Source organism: Oryctolagus cuniculus, chromosome 13 (assembly GCF_051225735.1).
Source record: "Oryctolagus cuniculus isolate XC-2025 breed Fujian yellow rabbit chromosome 13, ASM5122573v1, whole genome shotgun sequence".
NCBI classification, from domain to species: Eukaryota; Metazoa; Chordata; class Mammalia; order Lagomorpha; family Leporidae; genus Oryctolagus; species Oryctolagus cuniculus.
This window is the reverse complement of record NC_142879.1, coordinates 69,698,986-69,722,126: the sequence shown is the minus strand read 5'-3', so window position 1 is coordinate 69,722,126 and position 23,141 is coordinate 69,698,986. Positions and strand designations below refer to the sequence as shown.

The 23,141-nt window shown below is 48.9% G+C and overlaps 1 protein-coding gene across 1 annotated transcript; it reads right to left on the bottom strand.

The window, feature by feature from the left end:
• Positions 1-1,944: 1,944 nt before the first annotated feature.
• On the bottom strand, positions 1,945-15,827 carry LOC138844872 (phytanoyl-CoA dioxygenase, peroxisomal-like). Its single transcript, XM_089312328.1, has 6 exons — positions 15,621-15,827; positions 12,498-12,579; positions 10,716-10,897; positions 7,228-7,377; positions 4,430-4,564; positions 1,945-2,264 (listed from the first exon to the last, which is right to left on the bottom strand). Exons 1-6 carry the CDS (start codon positions 15,807-15,809, stop codon positions 2,211-2,213), a joined length of 792 nt encoding a protein of 263 aa, XP_089168454.1. The 5' UTR covers positions 15,810-15,827; the 3' UTR covers positions 1,945-2,210.
• Positions 15,828-23,141: the final 7,314 nt, after the last annotated feature.

The following is a 23,141-nucleotide window of genomic DNA, read 5'->3' as shown; positions in this document are numbered from 1 at the left end:
GAAGGCTTGCAGTGTAGACAGTGAGCAAAGACCTTTGGTTTTCCTAAGCTGGGAGTCCCGAAATTCATACAAGGGAAGCCTTTCCTTTTCTTTCGTTTTGTACTTTGTTTGAGCATTAACTTCTAGATTAGTCTCTGCTGAAAGGAACAGCAGCCCAGGCCAAGCCCAGCCTCTGAGGCACCAGGCAGCCCTCATTCTGCCAAGCACCAGTGCCATCCCCTTTACAGCTCCTCCTCTCTCCTCCACTCGCCTGGGATCCACATGGATGATGAGCAGTGCCCATTCGTTCAGCTGTTCTTTTCCTTCATGGACAAAACCATGGATAAAATGTGACGTCCTGATTGGTTGGCTTTCACTCACAAATACACATGGACAGAAACATCTTGTGCAAACTATTTTTCCAACTGAAGTGGTTTTTTTTGTCTTTTTTTATTTTTTATGTACTTATTTATTTGAAAGCCAGTGTTACAGAGGCAGAGAGAGAGAGAGAGAGAAAGAAAGTCTTCCATATACTGGTTCATTCCCCAAATGGCCACAACAGCCAGAGTCTGCCAATCCAAGCCAGGAGCCAGGAGCTTCTTCAGGGTCTCCCATGCAGGTACAGGGGCCCAAGGACTTGAGCCATCTTCTACTGCTTTCCCAGGCCATAGCAGAGAGCTGGATCAGAAATGGAGCAGCCAGGACTTCAACCAGCACCCATATGGGATGCCAGCACTGAAGGTGGCGGCTTTACCCACTCTGCCACAGCACCGGCCCCAAATCCACTCTTTCCAAACAAGCTCCACCCACTATGCCACAATGCCACACACACACACCCCCTTTTTTTTTTAACACTGAAGTTTGAAACCAGCTTGGGAAGTTTAGTCCAGAACAAAACAGTGTTGCCTAAGTGCTAGCTATTCACACTGGCATTCCTTCTTTACATCTTAGCGCCATTCCACAATCCAGTCTGCTCAGATCCTCCCCAGGAGTCCCTTGGCAACCCTGGTTTCCAGATGGAACAAGTCCTAAACAAGGTGTCCCTACAAAGAAACCGACCAGAAAGGTGATGCTAGATTTGGGGACATTTCTGCTTAGCAGAATGGCAAGAAAGAGACCCTTTGTTATTTTTTCTCACTAAAGTCCTAACTACAATTTTAAAAATCAAGACTGTGTTTCCTTGCTGCCCTCCACTGGTCCAGAAATATGGTGCTGTGGTGAAATCCTCTCCAGTCCATGGATACTTCCAATCCAGGCAAAAGTACCTAAAACTTTCTCTGGACCATGAAGGAAGTGGTTTTTCATTCATAAATGCTCAAGGCTTTCGACTGCCCTGCCCAACAGCACACACCATCTGAACAGAGGAAAAGATCAGAGGTAGGGGCCAGCATTGTGGCAATAGTAAGCTAAGCCTCCACCTGCAGTGCCAGAATCCCATGTGGATGCTGGTTCAAGTCCTGGCTGCTCCACTTCCAATCCAACTCCCTGCTCATGGCTTGGGAAAGCAGTGGAAGATGGCCCAAGTGCTTGGGCCCTTGAACTCACATGGGAGACCCAGAAGATGCTCCTGGCTCCTGTCTTCGGACACGTAGGGAGTAAACAGTGCATAGAAGATCTCTCTGTCTCTCCCCCTCTCTGTCTGTAACTCTGCCTCTCAAATAAATAAACTAATTTTTAAAAGAACAGAAATACCAGGTGGGTTTCTTAAGGAGGACAGTTGGGGTGAGGAAGTTGTGCAAGGAGGCCTGTATCAGACCCTTACTGTGTCTTTATTATGTCCTCCTGAAGCCTTTAATAAAAGGTCAATGTGTTATATGGTGTTCTCAGTTGGAGAAGCATCTGTCACGACAGGAAATTGGTAGGCTGTGGGTTTATCAGGACAGAAACGCAAACCTCAGCTCTTCCTGAGTTCCAAAGCATTCATTTCAGCAACTGAATGAAATAAACCGACTTCACACACTGAAATTATATGTCAACTATCTTTATTAATCTTGTTGTAACCCCAGATGATTTTCCTTGAGACAATACTATTTCAGTTTTACTGTTTTTACTTCCATCACCACACCCTCATTGCACTGCAGAATTAACTGTATGCAATCAAGTACCTGAGCCATGGTTTGTGATTTTGTTAACGAGTGATAGCACAGATGACACCATCACAAGGGAAGGGTTTTCTTCTGACATCTGGTTTTGTTTGCGTTCCTGTAGGAGAGTTTTAGCGAAGGGTGGTTTCAAAGGTTGACTCGTTCCCCCTTCACAAGTCGACTTCGAAATATAAAAATATCCTGGAAATAAGGCCAAACAGAAGGAATTTATGGAATACTTCTATTTGCCTATTCACCATCTACAAAGGGTTAAATAGGGGGAAAATTTCCCCATAATTGCTACACTGGTTAGTAAGTAAACCATGTTCTGAGACTCCAATTAACGTAATATCTAAAATAGTGCCACCACACTAAGTCAGTGGGGGCCCCACATCGCCAGCCCTGGCTGAGGTGGTGCACCTGCTAAGTGCAGGGAATGTCTCGTAACATCGCCAGTTCCTGAAGAGTTTCCTCTGCACTTCCCTGCCGCCCTTTATGCTAACTGCTTGAGCCATCTAGAACATTCTACTCCTGATTACATCCTAACCGGGAAAACCAGTGTCTTGGGTTACTAATTTGTTTGTTGCTTTTTTTCCTTTGTTTTTTGATGACACAATTTAGAACTCCTTGTTTATTATTTATTTCTGGGCAAAAGGTATGGTGGAAAGGATGGTTTTAAATTAGACCTCTGAATTCTTATGTTGCTAAGGGAACTTGCACCAACCACTGGGACTCATGTTCTCCTACACAGCATGGAGCTGTGCTGACTGCTCCTTTCGGTGTGGGAGAAGAAAACAGGAGAATGGACGTGAACGTGCTTTGATACCTCACAAAGAATTATAGAGCAGATCACAACAATTAGCACCGCCATTCCCAGTAAATATAGGAGGCATTTATTCAGCACAGCCTTGCTGAATTCAAACATATGTGCAGCTGGACCTCATCATATCTTCAGGGCACTGGTTCCAGGACCCCCAGGGAATACAACATCTGAGGCTGCTCCAGTCCCTCATCTGAGTATCAAGTAGTGTATAAAACCTGAATCTAACCTGTGCACATCCTCCTGCCTACTTCAAGTCATCTTTAGAGTCTTCATAATATTAGTACAATGACAATGCTATGTAAACAGTTGTTCTGGATCATTCAGGGACTAATGACACAGACAATTTGTCTGCTGGTCACCGGTAGCTTTGACTGTCTGCTCGTTAATAAGGAACAAGTCTGTACATATTTGAGTCTAGTGGAATATTTTTTTAAATGTTTCTGCTTCTCTTTTATACTTTGGATGATTGATCTACAGACACAGAACTTGCAATTAAGCAGAGCTGACCCCATACTGTGTTTGTCCTATGTTAAAATTCAGGGTGTCAGACAGAAGTCCCAGTGGACAGATTAGGTTGACTGTGTGAGGCATTTTAAGGACTGAACAAAAGGCAAGGGACAAGATTTCGAGGGAAAAATGCCAAGCCAAGACATGTCAGCTGGGGTCACACCTGCAGGAAATGAAGGAAGAAGATTCTCACACTGGGAAGCTACTTCAGACTGTGACTGGCAACGGCTGGTGGCTGCCTTGGCAGGCAGTGTCCTACAGCCCACTCAGCAGCCCAGAGTCCCTGTGGTAGCCCGTCTCCCTCGGAGGCATTTGCCATTGCACTTGTCATTATCTATTACAAATTACATATAAAGAACAGATAAAACGCGCATATTACAGGAACTAAGGTCACCACGTTTAGTTATTTGCCTTGACTGATAATCCGTCTACTGGTCTTCAGCAGAATATCCACTAGCTAAAAATGATGATGCACGCGTGATGCGTGTCCACAAGAGAGCATATGCAGCACTGTTTCATGGCCCTACTCAATGAATGTTCCTGATCTTTACCCCTGCTGTACGCAAGCTGCGCCTCTCCTCAAACCCCAGAGGCAAGTTTACCAAAAGGAACATGTGCTTGGGCATTGCTCTCTGGCAGCCTCACTGGCTTTGCTAATGGCCAAATGCGTGATTCTGTGGTGAACAGGAGGCCTTTGATGGCCATCCCGAACTTGGACCTGCCCTGCTCTGCCTTCAGAAGGTAGCGTTCTGAGCTTCATTTTATCTCACCGAAATCTGCTTCCTACTTTTGTTCTTGTCTGTGCTGTGTGCAACAGGTCTGACCTCGCACTGTGGGACCTCCCCAAGACACAGAGCTGCAGCTGCAGGTGCCCGGGTCCCCTGCAGGGGGAAGCAGGTGCAGCTGGAAAGGCCACTGCCACTCTCAGTGCGGCTCAGCAGTGCACTCTGCACCTCCCAGAATTAAACTGGGTGGGAGAACCGTGAAGCATCTGAAGACACACGTGACACCAGTACCTTATTTTTCACAAGCGTACCTTCAAGTCCACGGTGCCCTCATAGCCCTGGAATTTATCCACCATTCGTGAAACTTCCTTCCCAATGTTTTCTTGGCTGGTGCCCTCCACATCAATGTAGTGGCAGTCGGCACTGGCGTAATGGCAGGAAATGGCCTATAGAGAGTGGTGAAATTGAGAAACACATCCCATTGCTGCCAGCAACCAACCAGGCAGGGAGGCCTTCTCTTACCCAGCCAATTCTACACTGGAAGCCTGCTCCATGGGACACAAAATCAGTCTCTCTGTAGCTCAGCTCCATCCCTCTCCCAGGACCCCAGTTAAAGGCTAACTGAAAAGTTACAAATGGTTTGAACCAGGTGTGATAACTGAGGCAGCTGAGCCCATCATTGTTTTTTACAAGGTGTAGATGGGGGGCTGGTGCTGTGGCATAGTGAACTAAGCCTTTGCCTATATCACCGGCATCCCATATGGGCACTGGTTCATGTCCTGGCTGCTCCTCTTCCAATCCAGCTCTCTGCTAGGGCCTGGGAAGGTAGTAGAAGATGGCCTAATTACTTGGTCCCCTGCACCCATGTGTGGACTTGGAAGAAGCTCCTGGCTCCTGGCTTCAGATCAGCCCAGCTCTGGCCATTGCAGCTAATTGGGGGGAGGAGGAACCAGTGGATGGAAGACCTCTCTTGGGAAAGCACTTGGGTCCTTGCCCCACACAGACTTCCAGGATTCTGGTTTCAGCCTGGCCAAGCTCTGGCTATTACAGCCATTTGAGGAGTGAACCAGTGCATCAAAGATTCTCTCTCTCTCTCACTCTCTCTCTCTCTCTCTGTCACTTTGCCTTTTAAATAAAAAATACATCTTTAAGAAAAGAAAAGGTATAGAGGGGACAGGAAACACAATCCTCTAGGTGAGAGAACTTTGCCATGGGATTTTCCTAAGCCCCACAAAGCCAGGTATCCCAAGTAGCCCGTCATCTTCTTAGTTCCAAGACTAGGCCCCCTGCCAAATTTGGGAGGGTTAGTATTCTGATGGCAAGCATGAAAACAAAAGACACCGTGGAAAGAAAACCCATGCCCACCTCCTCGCAAATCAGAGGGAACACTTCAAGGCCAAGGCCGCTGTTTCCTTCAAGGCAAAGGCTTAAGTTATGTGGTTCTTCCCGTTCCAGAAAAACTTATACACAGACCTAAGTGGCAAAGCAACGTTAAAACTCACTGTCTTTGCCACAGGTCAGATATCTTAAGGTGACTGCACCCTGCAGGAGGACTTACTACTTTGCCCAACACATGGAGCTTCCAGAGAGTGGAGTGACAAACTCCATTTCCTTAGGTGAGCCCCCGTGTAGCCACAGCAGAGCCCCAGGCAAAGGCAAACACGTGTGCGCCGGCATTCACATTGTTATTTCATGATGATTAATATTTTTCTGGGGCATTAAGGCTACTGAAAACATCCTGGAGGAACACTGCACAGTCATCTAGTAAAACCCACAGCGACATTTGCATAACTGTCCCTGCACCTCCTCACTCCTGTGGCTCGGAGGGCTGTGTGAGTGCAGAGTCCAATCCCATCTTCTATTTAAGATTCTGGCATTGTTGCACAGGATGGGTTGTTTGTGTTCGTTGTGACTTGGGAAACATGTAAGGGACCTTGATTGCTGAGGTTTTATTGGAATCCTCTCAATTTTTTTAAGTTTTTTTTTTTTTTTTTTTTTTTGAGAGGTCAAGTAGAGAGACAGAGAAAGACAGAAAGATCCACCATCTGCTGGTTCACTCCCCAAATGGCCACAATGGCCAGAGCTGGGCCAGGCCAAAGCCAGGAGCTTCATCCGGGTCTCCCATGTGGGTGGAGGGACCCAAGCACTTGGGCCATCTTCCACTGCTTTCCCAGCCATAGCAGACTCTGGATTGGAAGAGGAGCAGCTGGGACATGAACCAACAGCCATATCGGATGCCAGCACCACAAGCAGAGGCTTAGTCTACTACACCACAGCGCTGGCCTCATCCCCTTAAATTTTGCCCCTGGGGAGGCTGCCTCAACTTGCCTCAGCCTAATCTGGGCCCTACTGAGCCCAGGGAAGAAAATGAATGGATGGAACATGAAATGTGACCCCTGACCTTTGGCCTCAGAGAGGCTTCAGGGATTGGTGGGAACAGCATCATGAACTGGAAAGCCCCACTGGGCCCCAAAGGAGCTCCAGTATTGGGTGTGGACAGCATGTTACCCTGGGAGAATGTGCACCCACGGGACCGTCAGTCTGTGAGACCAAGAAGTCAACCATCCGGGGTGTGTGAGGATCCTCATTCCCTTTTGAATGCAAGCAATGAAATTAAAACCTTCTAAGGCCAAGGGATTAAAAAGATGCATATATATCTCTAGATATATCTCTATATCTATATAGATATAAATATATATAGATACATATGTATGGCTGAAGTTCATTCTGGCTTCAGGGCAATCAATTCAGAATCAATACAACGTGTATTGGATCAATACTGCTTTCCCAGCAGTAATATTAACATGAAGTTCCCTCCAGTTATCATTTACACAAGCATCTAAATTCCACATTTTTGCCCCAGAAGAAGCCATCCCGAGCACGTTCATGTGTCAGTAGTAATATCCACATGATTAGGATCCTGAGGTCCTCTGGCTTCTCACTGATAAGAGCCAAAAAGGCACAAGGCCCAGAAATTGATTTCCTGGTAAACAAACTGGACTAAAGTCCAGTTTAGTTAAAACTCACAGATCCTTCATATTTTCATATATCTTAAAATGTTTGTTTCTAACTCATCATCTCTGAGAGCTGCAGCAACGTGAACGCATACCTTCTGGAAGCCTTGGGTTCTGTTCCGCCCGGATCCATGGATGAGCAAAGGATGAAAGAAAACTGTGTCCCCCTTCTCCATCACAAGGTGTACGCGGGCGTTGTTCTTCTCGTAGTCCTGGATCCCGTGGTACATTAAATTAACTCCTCCCTGCGACACACAAGAGAACACACAGCTAAACACGAGGAAGCAGCAGCATCAGTAAAAACTTGTTCAACGGCTCACCACGGGAGCACGGGCGCTCTCTGTTCTTCCAAGAGAAAGAGACATCTGAATCAGTCTTGGAAAAGTTTTCAGGGGCCAGCACTGTGGTACATGGGTTAAGCTTTGGCCTATAATGCTCGCATCCCATATTGGCGCCAGTTCGAGTCCTGGCTGCTCCACTTCCAATCCAGCTTGCTGCTAATGTGTCTGAGAAGGCAACAGATGTTGGCCCAAGAACCTGGGTGCCTGCACCTATGTGGGAGACCAGGAAGAAGCTCCCGGCTTTAGCTTGGCCCAACCCCAGCCCTTGGGGAGGGAACCAGCAGATGGAAGTGCTCTCTCACTCCCTCTCACTCCCTGTCGCTCCCTCTCACTCTCTCTCGCGCTCTGTGTGTGTGTGTGTGTGTGTGTATCTCTGCCTTTCAAATAAATAAAAGAACCTTTAAAAAAAAAAAAAAACAGAAAGAAAGACAAAGTTTTCCATACACAAAAGCCTCTCGGTGCCTGGTTTGAGAAGTCATGTGTTGGTATTAAAATCTTTGAAATTTCATGACTGAGTCAAACAGGAAGCCACAGACGGGCTTTGCCTTTTGGATCAGTACAGGGGTCACCCTTATCCGCCCTCCTCCTGACCCTGCCAGCTGACTCTGTAACAGTCTTTGCCAGCAGTGTCCTCTCCCAGAGCTCGCGAACATTCTTCTCCATTACAGGGGCGCGTCTCTGAGAAGCCAGTCCTTCTGAAAGAGGGGCAGGGTGGAAATGCTCAATTTGTACTTTATTTACTTTTTGCTCAAAACCATTTATGTCACGTCCTTAGTAAGAAAAAAACAAAAAGAATACATTTGGTGTTTGTTTAAAACTGTTTCCAAAGCAAGTTATCGCTTTAGGTAATGGGTTGCTTCTTTATTGCAGAAACACAAGTGAGAAGCATGTAAAGCTTGCAAGCCTCAGGGTGTGGTTTGGCTTAGCTGTGTAGATGCCTACACTCCACATCAGGGGCCTGAGTTCCATACCCGCCTCCAGCTTCAACTAATGCCGACCCTGCGAGGCAGCAGAATATGGGGCAAGTACTTGGGTTCCTGGGGCCGGTGCTATGGCACAGTGGGTTAAAGCCTTGGCCTGAAGAGCCAGAACCAGCATCCCATATGAGTGCTAGTTCTAGTCCTGACTGCTCCTCTTCGGAACAGCTCTCTGCTGTGCTCCAGGAGTTCAGTGCAGGATGGCCCAAGTCCTTGGGCCCCTGCACCCACATGGGAGACCCAGAAAAAGCTCCTGGCTCCTGACTTCGGATCTGCACAGCTTTAGCCATTGTGGCCATCTGGGGAGTGAACTAGTGGATGGAAGACCTCTCTCTCTCAGTCTCTACCTCTCTCTGTAACTCTGCCTTTCAAATAAATAAAAATATCTTAAAAATAAATAAAATAATAAGCTGTAAGCTCCTATTTTAAAAAATTACTTGGGTTCCTGCCACCCACATGAGAGACCTGGCCTGAGCTCCCAGCTCCTTGGTCTCTGCCACTGCGGGTTTCTGGGGAGCGTGAACCAGTAGATGGGAGTGCATGCATGCGCTGTGTTTGTCTCTGAAAGAAAAAGAGAAGGAAGGAAGGGACAGAGGGAGGGAGGGAGACAGCGAGGGAAAGAGAGGGAGGAGGGAAGGAAGGGAGAGAGGAAAGACAGACAGCGAGAAAGACAATAAAGTTCACAGTGTGGGAGTTTACATGGGTCACTGGGGGGCAGGGAGGCAGGAGCACCCATTCCCCTTCCCAAGGGATCCCAAATCCCATGCCTCTGTCTGCGCCCACTTCCCTGCTGCAGAGTGGTGAACCTTGACCCAGTGCCCTTCTCTTCTGGCAAAAGGTGGAAACGTGACCCAGGCTCAGCGAGTCAGACCCCCAGCCCTGCAGCTGCCACCACTCTGAGCCCCACAGAGGGGACAGCCCCAGCCTGGCCCTGGAGTCCTACAGACATCCCTCGGCCTAAGGCATCCAGAGCCTCTCCTGCTGCTTCCTTGCACTAACTCTCACCAAAACCGGAACTGCATGGATGATCTCACAATTCCAAGTTTTTCTAACAGGATCAGACTCAAACATTTTCACGTGACACTAATTATCCGTGCAAGAATTCTAACTAACGAGACGAACGTTCAGAGGTTCTTCACTTCTAAAGACCTACAACCCCCACTTCCTGCCGCAGGTGCTCTTCCAGCCCAACCATCTCTCAGGCCTTCCCGACCTCCTCATCTTACGCCTCAAATGCTCATGATCTCCTTCTGGTTCCTCTGGCTCTGGACGCCCACAGCTCCAGTGCATCCTGGGCCAGAGTGTCAGCCTATTCTTCCTCAAGGACCGATCTGATGCCGCCACTCATTGGCTTAAAGGAGCATACCAGTCCCCAGCATCTACAGCTGCACGGATGAACAAAGCCAGAAAGTAACTCAGTGTTTACCTGTGATTAAGAGAGCTTATCTCGATTGTGGTGGGGATTGCACAGGGGTGCGTGTGTGTGTGTGTGTGTGTGTGTGTATCAAAGTGATCATGTTATACACTCAAAATATGCTCAGTTTAGGGCAAAGATGATGACTGGGAAACCCACATGCCACATCAGAATGCCTGGTTTGAGTCCTGGTTCCTAGGCTTCTGGACCCAGCTTCTTGCTGACGCACATCCTGCGACACAGCAGGTGACAAGTACAGTGTGTCCCTGCCACCTACTGGGGACACCTGTCCAAGCCCTGGCTGTTGTGATCATTTGGGGAGTGAATTTGCAGATGGAGGAGCTCTCTCTCTCTCTCCCTCTCTCTCGCACCCTCTCCCCCCCCCACCCCTCCCCTCTCTTTCTGTCTCTCTGCCCTTTAAACCAGGCCTCTCTGCTTGGGCCATTCTCCTCCGTCCAGCCCTCCGAAGAGCCCTGCTGGCCTTTGCAGTTGGAGCACGCGATCCCTTCCTCTTCTCTGCTCTCAGAGCCACGGTCAGCGAGCAGACTCGGGGGGCACGTATCACCCACATCCAGGACTGAAGTGCTTACGTCTTCCTCTGCGATTAGGCCATGCCATCTCGGGCCCTCCGCAGCACCTGCTCAAGTTCCCCACCTGGGCCGGTTTTCAAACACGTGTTCAAAGGACAACTACACTGGGTGTTTGGTCTGACATCCTCCAACTGATCGCACTTCTAAGTCTCAGGACAGCGCTTGGCTAAGAAAGGCAGTGCCCTCTCCCCTGTATGCTCTTTATGGATGCTGAGTGAAATTTAAAACCGGGAAGGAGATTCGGCTCCCAGATAGACCTACCTCCCACTGCGGGTAGTCGTGCGGCTTCAGGGGGCCTTTGTGGGTGCCGGGGAGCACCACCAGACAACCGTTGTTCCGGTCAATGTGCTCCATCGCGGTCCAAGCACAAACAATGAGATTGCTGGGCCGGAAGGGGAAATAGTGCAGATCCTGGTGCAAGGGATGACGGGACGTCTTCTTGCCTGAAAGACAACCTGCTGTTAATAGATGTTCAAGGGCAGACAAGAGGCCCCGTGGTTAAGACACTGGTGAGGACATCTGCATCCCCATTCAGATGCCTGGGTGTGATACTCAGTCCTGGCTCCTAACTCCAGTTTCTTGCCACTCTGCACCCTGGAAGGCACTGGGTGAAGATGGTTCAAGTACCTTAGTTCCTGCCACCCAGGTGGGTACCTGGATTGAGTTCCTGGCCCAGCCCCAGGCATTGCAAGTATCAGGGAGTGAATCAGAAGATGGGCTCTTTCTTGAGAGGGCTCTCGCTCTCTCTCTTTTCTTCTCAGACAAATTTTTTTTAATTTTAAATAAATAATCAAATTAAATCTAATGTCTTAAAAAGACATTTGTCCAAGTCTCAGAATTCCTTATCCTTTGCCTAGAAAACCAGAAAAATGAACTATCCCCAGGAAATGAAACAACACTACAGAAAAATCAACCTTGAGAGAGAAGCAACCAACTGGATGTCAAATCAAATGCGAAGGGGCCAGTACTGTGGAGTAGCAGTGCCACATCCCATATGGGTGGGGGTTTCAGTCTTGGCTGCTCCACTTCCGATCCAGCTCTGTGCAATGGCCTGAGAAAGCAGTTTACTGTGGCCCAAGTCCTTGGGCCCCTGCACTTGCGTAGGAGACCCAGAAGAAGCTCCTGGCTTTGGATCGGCCCAGCTTTGGTCATTGTGGCCATTTGGGGAGTGAACCAGCCACTACAACTGCAGGAGCAAAGCCAGTCTGAAGCCAGAAGCCTGGAAGTTCTGCACCACCAAGGTCAGAACATCAACCTCACATATGTTAATTGAACAATTTTTTCTTGCTTCTCCTTAATAAGAAGAGTCCTGGAGTACTGTGGTGGCACTACTGGTTAAGTACCACCTACAATGCTGGCATCCTTTATGAGCGCTGGTTCGAGTCCTGAATGCTGCACTTCCAACGCAGCTCCCTTCTGATGCACCTGGGAAGGCAGCAGAAGATGGCCCAAGTGCTTGGGCCCCTGCCACCCACCAGTGAACTCAGGGGGCTTCCATAGCCTTGGCAGCTCATGACAAGAGCCCAGGGTGATTACTGATGCCATAAACAAGAGTGTCAATTTGTTAAGTCAACAACAGGAGTCACTGTGCACTTACTCCTCATGTAGGATCTTTGTCCTTAGTATGCTGTACATTGTGATTTGATGCTATAACTAGTACTCAAACAGTATTTTTCACTTTATGTTTCTGTGTGGGAGCAAACTGTTGAAATCTTTACTTAATGTATGCTAAACTGATCTTCTGTATATAAAGAGAAACGAAAATGAATCTTGATGAGAATGGAAGGGGAGAGGGAGTGGGAAAGGGGAGGGTTGCGGGTGGGAGGGACGTTATGGGGGGGAAGCCATTGTAATCCATAAGCTGTACTTTGGAAATTTATATTCATTAAATAAAAGTTAAAAAAAAAAGAAAGAGGGTTGGAGGGAGGTTACGGGGGGGAAAACGCTATAATCCAAAACTGTACTTTTGAAATTTATATTTATTAAATAAAAGTTTAAAAAAATAAAATTAAATCAAAAAAAAAAATAAGAAGAGTCCTTTACCAACATCTGGAGGTTTGTTAATCAGCATTGTGTTCATGGCCATAATATTGGGTCCGGTGAAGCACTCCACATATTTCAAGATCTAAGAAAAATAAGGGGGAGGGGGAGGAACAAAGTTTCATGGGCAATCAGAAGTACAGGCCAGTGGCACCAAGGCCAACTCCTCTATGACAGGCAAGATGGTAACAGTCAGTATTTCACAACACTGCGAACAAAGCATGGCAGAAAATCCAGAAACTGGAAACCACTCTAAATCTACAACCCTTTGAATTGGGCAGGCTTGTCTGAGTAGCTGGGAATATAACCTGTTTCTCTTCTACAAGAAAGGGGTGCGTTTCTGTAAGGTATCAGCCTAGAAGGCCAGGACCAGCCCTTCTGCCACCCAAAGCCACAGACAGTGCCCAGGGAGAAACGGCTTCCTTTTTCTTCTTGGAGACCCTGCACAAGAACGACCCTGCCTAAGTGGGCCCAAGGGGAGCATCTGGCCCGGCAGCTGGGTTTGAGTCCCAGCTCTGTGCCCAATTCCAGCTCCCTGCTCCTGCACACGCTGGGAGGGAGCAGCTGATGGCTCAAGTCGCTGGGTTCTTGCCACCCACGTGGGAGACCTGGATTGAGTTCCAGCGCCCACCTTTGGCAGGCCCAGCCCTGGACACTTATGGGCATCTGTGGAGTAGAATTGTGAGTGGAGATTTCTCCATCAGTCTGCCTCTCAGACAGTAAGAGAAGAAAGGAAGAGCTCAGCAGGATTCGCTGCTGTCAGGAGCGGCCAGGTCAGAGCAGGGCAGCGGCTCAGAGGACACTGCACAACCAGTGTGCCCTCCCCTCCACATCTTCACATAGGCGGGAAGCAGGCCCAGTCACAGGAAGCAGGCGTGCAGCAGTGGACAAGAAAAGCAGGTCCTGTGCCTGTGCAGTTGGAGGTCCCGTGAGAATCAAGATACTGACTCAATCATGACCTGGGAGCATTGTGGGTGCACGGCCAAGGGTGAAGTCAGATCAGGGAAGAAGACGGCATTCAAGCGTGGCCAGGTCTGATTCCAAAACAGGAGGCAGGGCCCGCTCCTCCTCACAGCCTGATCTCTGCTAGGTCGGGAATGTTGGCAGTTACAGCCTGAAACACTTGAAATGTACAAACAGTTCAAGAGGCAGGCCTCATGGTTCCATCTACACCAAGCCTGGGACTGTGCACATTGGCCTGGACTGGCGCTTATAAACCCCCACTGCTGAGAGCCATCCCCACCATCCCTGCTGCCCTCCATACTGTTCTTTAGCCAGTCACTTCCCTCAATTACATCAGCTTCCTTCTAAATCTTATCCCGAGTACTAACTTTCTGAAAATCGTTGAGTTCGATGTGCTGGTGATGCTTCCCAACACATGGACAGAGAAGTAACCATTCACGTAACTCGTACCTCCTGAGGGCGCTACAGGAACTGCCAATATTCACCCAAGGTATTCACAGCAGCGTTTCGCCAACCACAAGTTGTCACCCACCATCCCGCAGCCGAGTTCCATCTCCAGCACAGGACTGCACGACAGTCCAGGGGGCCGCTTCCCCTCGGTCCTCTGTCTGGGACCTGGATGTGACGGCACAGGTGGCATCCCTGTACAGCCCACCTCTGGGAACCAAGCTCTCTAACAGCACCTGGTTATAATTCCTATACTCCCTGGGAAGCCTCCTGCTGAGCCATTCCAACAAATGGCTCGGAAACTAAGACCCTGGTATACTGCAGTTTGAAAGTTACCAGGTGGCTCCATGCAGAGGGCTATGGGAGGATGACAGGCACCCACTGTAAGTGAAAAACACAAGGTGACAGCCAGGAGGTTCCTGATCCCCGACACAGGCAGGAGATGTACAAGTGAGAGAATTCCTGACACATACACTCATCGGGGAGCAAGGTTCCGGGGAGCTGGGGTCACTCCTTTTTGCTTCATGTCTTTGTGTACTGCTTAGATCTTTTCTTTAAATAAAGTTCACTCTTAAAGAGTAATACTCTTGGCTGGTGCCGTGGCTCACTTGGCTAATCCTCTGCCTGCGGCACCGGTACCCCAGGTTCTAGTCCCAGTTGGGGCGCCGGATTCTGTCCCCGCTGCTCCTCTTCCAGTCCAGCTCTCTGCTGTGGCCCGGGAAAGCAGTGGGGGATGCCCCAATTGCTTGGGCCCTGCCCCCGCATGGGAGACCAAAAGGAAGCACCTGGCTCCTGGATTCTGATCAGTGCAGCACGGCGGCCGCTGCGGCCATTTAGGGGGTGAACCAACGAAAAGATGACCTTTCTCTCTGTCTCTCCATCTCTCACTGTCTAACTCGGCCTGTCAAAAAAGAGAATAATACTCTTCTTCAAAAAAAAAAAAAAAGAAAGAAATCTAATTTTTAAAACAAACACATCGTGGGGCCAGTGCTGTGGTGCAGCGGGTAAAGCATATGCCTACAGAATCAGCATCCGATATGGGTTCTGGTTTGCTCAGAGGCTCAGAGGCTCCACTTCCGATCCAGCTCTCTGCTATGGCCTGGGAAAGCAGTGGAAGATGGCCCAAATCCTTGGGCCCCTGCACCCACATGCAAGACCCGCGAGAAGCTCCTAGCTCATAGCTTCAGATGCGCCCAGCTCCAGCTGTTGAGGCTATTTGGGGAGGGAACTGGTAGATGAAAGACCTCTGCCTAAAACTTCTATCTCTCAAGTAAATATTTAAAAGAAAAAAGAAAAAAATACATGAGTTTACGAATCATATCCTCAGTAACTTCACGCCTGTTGTCTTGGAAGGGCTGTGTCCCGTTCACCCAGAATTCTGTTCCTTCTCAACAGACACACGGCTCCTCAAGGCTGCCATCCCTGGCGCTGCGGGTGGGGTCATTCTCTGTCTGGGGAGGGGGCTGCTCTGGCTCTGGGCACTGTAGCATGGCTGAGCCCCGCTACTGCGGCATCCCCGGCTCCCACCCAGGAGAAGCTAACGCGTGCCAACCAAAACTCGCGAAATACCCAGTGGGGGCCCAAAGCACCTCCAGCTGCGGACTACATGGCTTAGAGCCACATGCGGGAGGGTCAGGGGCAGCAAATCTGGGGGCAGGGGTGCAGGCTCGCAGCCCGGTGATGCCACACACAAGCCCAGCACACAGAGCCTCTGACCTCGGGCAGGGTGCAGTATCTGAAGAGCTCCTCGTCTTCCTGGAAGTCCTGGACCTTGGTAACTGATTTCTCACTCAGGTTATGCTCCGATTTCACAATGGCCACATCTTTCATCACCATTAAGCCCGGTGGTCTCACCTCCTTTCTGCAGATTCTTTCAAACTCACTCCTAGGAAAATAAATTTGCATACGGTGTCATGAAGGCAGGCTCCCAGCACCTATCCGGCCCCACCCTGCCGGAGGGACCTACAGACTCCAGGATGGGTTTCCCTGCACAACAGAATAGTCCTGGCGACAGGGGGGCACACGGCCACCTCAGACATGCCGGCCTCCTTAAGGCCAGGCCCTACCACAATGAAAACATTGCTCAGCTGACAAACCTGCAGGGAAACAGTTTTGTGCTTTTGGTTGCACGGTAAAAATGATGGCCACACGCCAGTCGCGTTCACCGCGTGCCAGCCCCCACTTGCTACGTTTTCCTTACTTGTCACTGTACTTAGTCTTAGCCACTGGGATGGCAGCACTGTCCCAATGGCCATTGCACAGATGAAATGTAGCAGGGAGGGGACACGGAGTCGCGGAAACCTAGGCAGATGGCCCAGGACGCGGCCCTCAGTCTAGCCCAGAGCTCATACCCAGCTCCTAACAAAGTGAATCACTGCAAACACGGATCAGGAAGAGGCGGGTCTTGACTCAGGTCCTCATGCCACAGAACACACAGTTCATAACGAACAAACAGGGCTACCGTACCTGAAGCGCTGAATGTCAGCATGCCACACCAGATTCTTAATGACCAGATACCAGTTTTCTTCATAAAATTTTCTCTGTTCTAGGCTAGAACATTATTATCCAGAGTATACCTAAAGAAGAAAAGATTTCCATAATATCCTTATAAGAAAACAACATGTATCAAGAACCTAAGAAAGATTCATACTCTACTCTCCAATCTGTTATTTCTGTTCCTCACTGTAAGGAACTAATCTAAAACAACCTAAAAAGCAAGGACTCTAACTAAGCCCCAAAAAAACTGCAGTAATAGAAGAAAAATTAACCGACATTATGAGGGTACTTCAAACAGTTTGAGGGAAATAGAGTAAAAATACAAGTTTATTGAGGTACAAAGAATTTTTTTGAAATCTATGCAGAGTATTTTCACAGTCTAGATTTTCCACAGACTTTTTGAACACCCCCGTATATCCACTCAATAGCTTATGACTCCAGTATTAAAAATAAAAGGCATGGGGCCAGTGCTGTGGCGTAGTGGGTTAAGCCACTGCCTGTAGTGCTGGTATCCCATATGGGTGCCAGTTTGAGACCCAGCTGCTCCACCTCTGATCCAGCTCTCTGCTATGCACTGGGAAAGCAGCAGAAAATGGTCCAAGTCCTTGGGCCCCCACAACCAACCCAAGTGGGAGATCCAGAGGAATCTCCTGGCTTTGGATTGGCACAGTTCCAGCCATTGTGGCCAACTGGAGAGTGAACCAGTGGGTAGAAGACCTCTCTCTCTCTCTCTCTCTCTCTCTCTTTGCCTCTCCTCTCTGTGTGTAACTCTTTCAAATAAATAAATATTAAAAATAAAGGGCATATGATAGTTTGGATGATGTTTCTTCTAATACGATATGAGGACCGTGATGTAAAGCCAAGACACGACTTGTGGGAAGATGCAGGGGCAGGTGTTTGGAGCAGCAGCGTAAGTCATCCCCTGAGACACCTACATCCCATTCCTGAGTGCCTGGTTCGAGTCTTGGCTACTCCATCTCTGATCCAACTTCCTCTTAATGTGCATCCTGGGAGGCAAGAGATGATGGCTCAGCGGCTTGGATTCCTGCACCCACGTCAGAGACTTGGAAGGAATTCTGGGCTCCTGGCTTCAGCCTTGGCCTAGTCTCAACTACTGTGTTCCTTGGAGAGTGAACCAGGGGGTGGTAGCTCACTCTCTCTTTTTTTGCCATTGTCTTTCTCTCTCTCTCTCTCTCTCTCTCTCTCTCTCCCTTTCAGATAAAATGAAAATACATCAATAAAAACTTAGAAGAAAAGTTTAAAACTTGCAACAATATATCAAAAATAATTTGTAAGAGTGAGTGCCTTTCAGTAATGGAATTATAGATGAGTATATAAGATTTTTGGTGTAATGAATATAAGTGGTTTTTCAGATGGGAAACAATCCAATACACCTGTGCCCCAGAACATCTGCAAACAACAAAGTCCATTTTCTGTTCTCAGGGTCTGGGTCAGCTTCTGATGTTTGCAACCAAAACAGCTGACTGCTCCTGACATACACGCTTACCCAGAATCCATGAAGAGATCACATCTCCCCTCGTGCCTTCAAGCAGTTCCCTTCTGGGCAGCAATGACACAGAACTGGCAAAGGATGGGGCTTAACAGGTGACTCCACGCAACTCAATTCAAAACCGGCCACTTCAAGAAAACAAAAGGAGCCGTTCTGTACACCCAGGAGGGTGTACAGAGGGAGAGGCTGGCAGAACCTTCTGCCCATTTGTAAGAGCAGTGAGGAACGGGTCCCCCAAAGCACCGCTCCTCAGGTGGGGGTGCTGCTTGCCAAGGTGCAGGGCTGTTTGCTTTGCTGAAGTTGTATGTTCATCTAGAGCAGAGCAGGCAGACCAGAGCCCCAGCCTCAGGCCTGGCAGACGGCCTCTTTGTAAATAGAGTTTTGTTGGGTCCCAGCCACGCTCCTTGAGGTCCTGTTGTCTCTGGCAGCCTTCCTGCCCCAACGGCAGAGTGGAATCAATGCAGCAGATGTGGCCTGGGCTGCATGGGGGAAAATACTGACCATCCGGGTCTTGACAGGACAAGCTTGCAGGCTCCTGACCCAGGGCCCAAGTATGCACCTGACTCGATGGAAAGTTCTGCTTGTACCAGAGGGTCTTCACAAGGTTCATAGAAAATGCATGTTATGAAAACAGGGCACATGGATTTCAAATTGTGGCACCCAAATACATGTGTTTTATTTCCATTTTCTACCCACTTTTTTTAAAGGACTTTCGTTGTCCTGGGTCCATTCTCTGTTGCTCTAAATTTCTTCCTGTTTATTGTCTCTTTTTCTTTTTCTCTGGAGAGTTGTTTATTTATTGGAAAGGCAGAGTGATGGAGAGGAGAGAGGGAGAGACACTGGCTCACTCTCCAGATGGCCTCAACAGCCTGGTCAGGGCCAGGCAAAACTGGAAGGCTGGGGCTCCATCCGGGTCTCCCACACGGATAACAGGGGCCCAAGTACTTGGGCTGTCTTCTGCTGCCATCCAAGGTAGATAGCAAGAAGCTGGGTCAGAAGCAGAGCATCAGGGACTCGAACCTGCTACTAGAAGTAGCCACTTCACCAGCTACACCACAACATTGGCCACCCTGTTCATTGTTTCAATTTAAAAATTCATTTTAGTTTCTACACATTTGTGTGATTTACATGAAAATCAAAGGAATACAAAAAGTCCTAAAAAGAAGAAGAAGAAGAAGAAGAAGAAGAAGAAGAAGAAGAAGAAGAAGAAGAAGAAGAAGAAGAAGAAGAAAAGGCCAGCACCACAGCTCACTAGGCTAATCTTACGCCTGCGGCACTGGCACCCCGGGTTCTAGTCCCGGTCGGGGTGCTGGATTCTGTCCCAGTCAGAAACCATGACCCCTATGCAAGAGACAGAAAAAAACAAAGCAGACCCATGGTGTATTAAAACTGTGTAGAAGAACTGATCGGTTGCTGTGCACTTCCTATATAAGTTCCTAATACCCAGACCTGGATGGACCCCTCCCTGGAGGACCCCTCCTGAAAAATGGAAGTCTGCTTCTCAATAAAATCAGCTTAAACTTACTTTTCTCACCCTATTTGCTGTCCACATCATGATTCTTCCTTGTGGTGAGACAAAGGCCCAACTCCAAACTCCTATAACACCTGGGCCCCTGCCCCCAGTGTGAAGACCTGGAAGAAGCTCCTGGCTCCTAACAAAGAGAAAGGCCTTCCATCTTATGGTTCATTACTCAGATGGCTGCAACAGCCAGGGCAGGGCAAGGCCAAAGCCAGGAGCCAGGAGCTTCATCTGGGTCTCCCACATAGGTGCTGGAGTCCAAGTACATGGGCCATCTTCCACTGCTTTCCCAGGGACATTAGCAGGGAGCTAGATAGGAAATGCAGCACTCAGGACTCAAACCATGACCCATATGGTAAGCCAGTAATGCAGGTGGCTGCTTTACATGCTACGCCACAATATTGGTCCCCATGACTTTTTTTTAATGACTTTTTTTAAAGACTTATTTATTTCACAGGCAGAATCAGAGAGAGAGAGAGAAAGAGAGAAAATGAGAATCTTCCATCTGCTGGTTCACTCCCCAGTTGACCACACTGCTAGGGTCGGGCCAGGCTGCAGCCAGGAGCCGGGAACTCCAGAGGGTCCTGTGTGGGTGACAGGGGCCCAAGCCCTTGGGCCATCCTCCACTGCCTTCATAGGCGCCTTACTAGGAAGCTGCATCAGATATAGAGCACCCAGGACTCAAGCCAGCATTTGCATGGGATGCCAGCCTTGCAAGCAGTGGCTTAACCTGCTGTGCCACAATGCCAGCCCCTGGCCAAGGCTTTCTACCTCCACGTTGGTCAGTCACAGGGAAAGGGCATGACCTTGGTGGAGGCAGCTCTGCCGTGGAGGCCATTCCCAAAGAGGCTGGCATTTGAAGGCTGTTTACTGACAGTACTAGCAGCGGCAGGAATTGTGTTCTGTATTACTGAGAGGAATCTGGGCAGTGCGGCACTCCCCACCCCACCCCACCCCCACCACAATATATCATCCTGTGAGTCCCGTACAAACAGCCTACAGAGCAGTCGTATTGTAGATACTTTATAGATGAGGAAACAGGCTCCGAGAGGTCAGCTTGCTGGGAATTGGTGGGCCTGGGGTCGCGTAGCCTCCGCTGTTGTGTGAAACACTTCCTCTTGCAAAGCATCCAGCCTGCAGGCCTGGCGACCTTCAGGGAAGGAGGTCCACGGGACGGCTGCCCCAGGGCTTCATGTACGAGGCGTTCCTCCTTAGAGCCTGCCAAGATCTCTCCTGATTTATCAACGTGGCCCTCATGAGCACGGAAAACGGCTTTTTAACGTCTCCTCAGCCTCTTCACCAACTCCTTCATTAGGTTTCTCTAACCTTCCAGGCTTCAATCTAACTTGAGCCCAAACAGGTGCATTCATTGGAGTCATTGTGAAGTCACAGTCTGTGTTGGAATGAGAAGGCCATGCCAAGGTGGCCACTGGCAAGCGAGCGTCAGTTACTCAGGAATGGCTTTGAAACCCACCTGGCTTTAGAAGCTGCCTGGCAACATGCTGTGATTGGATGGCTTTGGAAACTGCCTGGCAACAGGCTGTGATTGGTTGGGGCATAGACCACCCCTTGACCAGATTGGCTGGTCTTGGCTATATAACATGTGGTTCCAACTGTAATAAATGAGTCTGCGGGTTAACGCCCTGGCCTGAAGCGCCAACATCCTATATGGCGCTGGTTTTAGTCCTGGCTGCTCCATTTCTGATCCAGCTCTCTGCTATGGCCTGGGATACCAGTAGAAGATGGCCCAAGTCCTTGGGCCCCTGCACCCACATGGGAGACCCAGAAGAAGCTCCTGGCTCCTGGCTTCGGATCGAGAAGCTCTGGACGTTGCAGTCATCTGGGGAGGAAACCAGCAGACAGAAGACCTCTCTCTCTGTCTCTACCTCTCTCTGTAACTCTTTCAAATAAATAAAATCAATCTTTTTAAAAAATGGCATATGGGTGCTGACGCTGTGGTACAGTGGATTAAAGCCTTGGCGTGCAGTGCCAGCATCCTCTATGGGCACCAGTTCGGGTCTCTGCTGCTCCACTTCTGATCCAGCTCTCTGCTATGGCCTGGGAGGGCAGCAGAGGATGGCCCAAGTCCTTGGGCCCCAGCACCTGCATGAGAGACCCCGAAGAAGCTGCTGGCTTCGGATTGGCTCAGCTTCAGCAGTTGCAGCCATTTGTGGAGTGAACCAGTGGATGGAAGACCTCTCTCTCTCTCTCTCTGTCTCTACCTCTCTCTAACTCTGCCTCTAAAATAAGTAAGTCTTAAATAAAAAAACAGTTTATGTTGGGTTGGTGTTGTGGTATAACATGCTAAGCTGTTGCCTGCAGCACCGGCATCCCATATGAGCACAAACTTGAGTCCTTGCTACTCCACTTCTGATCCAGCTCCCTGCTAATGTGCCTGGGAAAGCAGCAGAAGATGGCCCAAGTGTTTGGGTCCCTGTACCCATATGTGAGACCCAGAAAAGCTCCTTGCTTTGGACTGGTCCAGCTCCAGCCATTATGGCCATTGGGGAGTGAACCAGCAGATGGAAGATTCTCTCTCTACTTCTCTCACTGTAACTCTGCCTTTCAAATAAATAAAATGAGTCTTTTTTAAACAAAAGTTATGGAAAAAACAAACCTGATTTATGTGGAAGAGTTTCCATTAGGGGCATTTTACAATTGAAAAAAAAAAAAAAAGAACACAGGAATGAAAGGTGAGTCGAGGAAGGCTTGCACTGTAGACAGTGAGCAAAGACCTTTGATTTTCCTAAGCTGGGAGTCCCAAAATTCATACAAGGGAAGCCTTTCCTTTTGTTTCATTTTGTGCTTTGTTTGAGCATTAACTTCTAGATTAGTCTCTGCTGAAAGGAACAGCAGCCCAGGCCAAGTCACCCTCTGAGGCACCAGGCAGCCCTCATTCTGCCAAGCACCAGTGCCATCCCCTTTACAGCTCCTCCTCACTCCTCCACTCGCCTGGGATCCACATGGACGATGAGCAGTGCCCATTCACTCAGCTGTTCTTTTCCTTCATGGACAAAACCATGGATAAAATGTGACGTCCTGATTGGTTGGCTTTCACTCACAAATACACATGGACAGAAACATCTTGTGCTATCTACTTTTCCTACAGAAGTTTTTTTTTTTTTTGTCTTTATTTTTTAATGTACTTATTTATTTGAAAGCCAGTGTTACAGAGGCAGAGAGAGAGAGAAAGAAAGTCTTCCATATACTGGTTCATTCCCCAAATGGCCACAACAGCCAGAGTCTGCCAATCCAAGCCAGGAGCCAGGAACTTCTTCAGGGTCTCCCATGCAGGTACAGGGGCCCAAGGACTTGAGCCATCTTCTACTGCTTTCCCAGGCCATAGCAGAGAGCTGGATCAGAAATGGAGCAGCCAGGACTTCAACCAGCACCCATATGGGATGCCAGCACTGAAGGCGGCGGCTTTACCCACTCTGCCACAGCACCGGCCCCAAATCCACTCTTTTCAAACAAGCTCCACCCACTATGCCACAATGCCACACACACACACACCCTTTTTTTAACACTGACGTTTGAAACCAGCTTGGGAAGTTTAGTCCAGAACAAAACAGTGTTGCCTAAGTGCTATCTATTCACACTGGCATTCCTTCTTTACATTTTAGCGCCATTCCACAATCCAGTCTGCTCAGATCCTCCCCAGGAGTCCCTTGGCAACCCTGGTTTCCAGATGGAACAAGTCCTAAACAAGGTG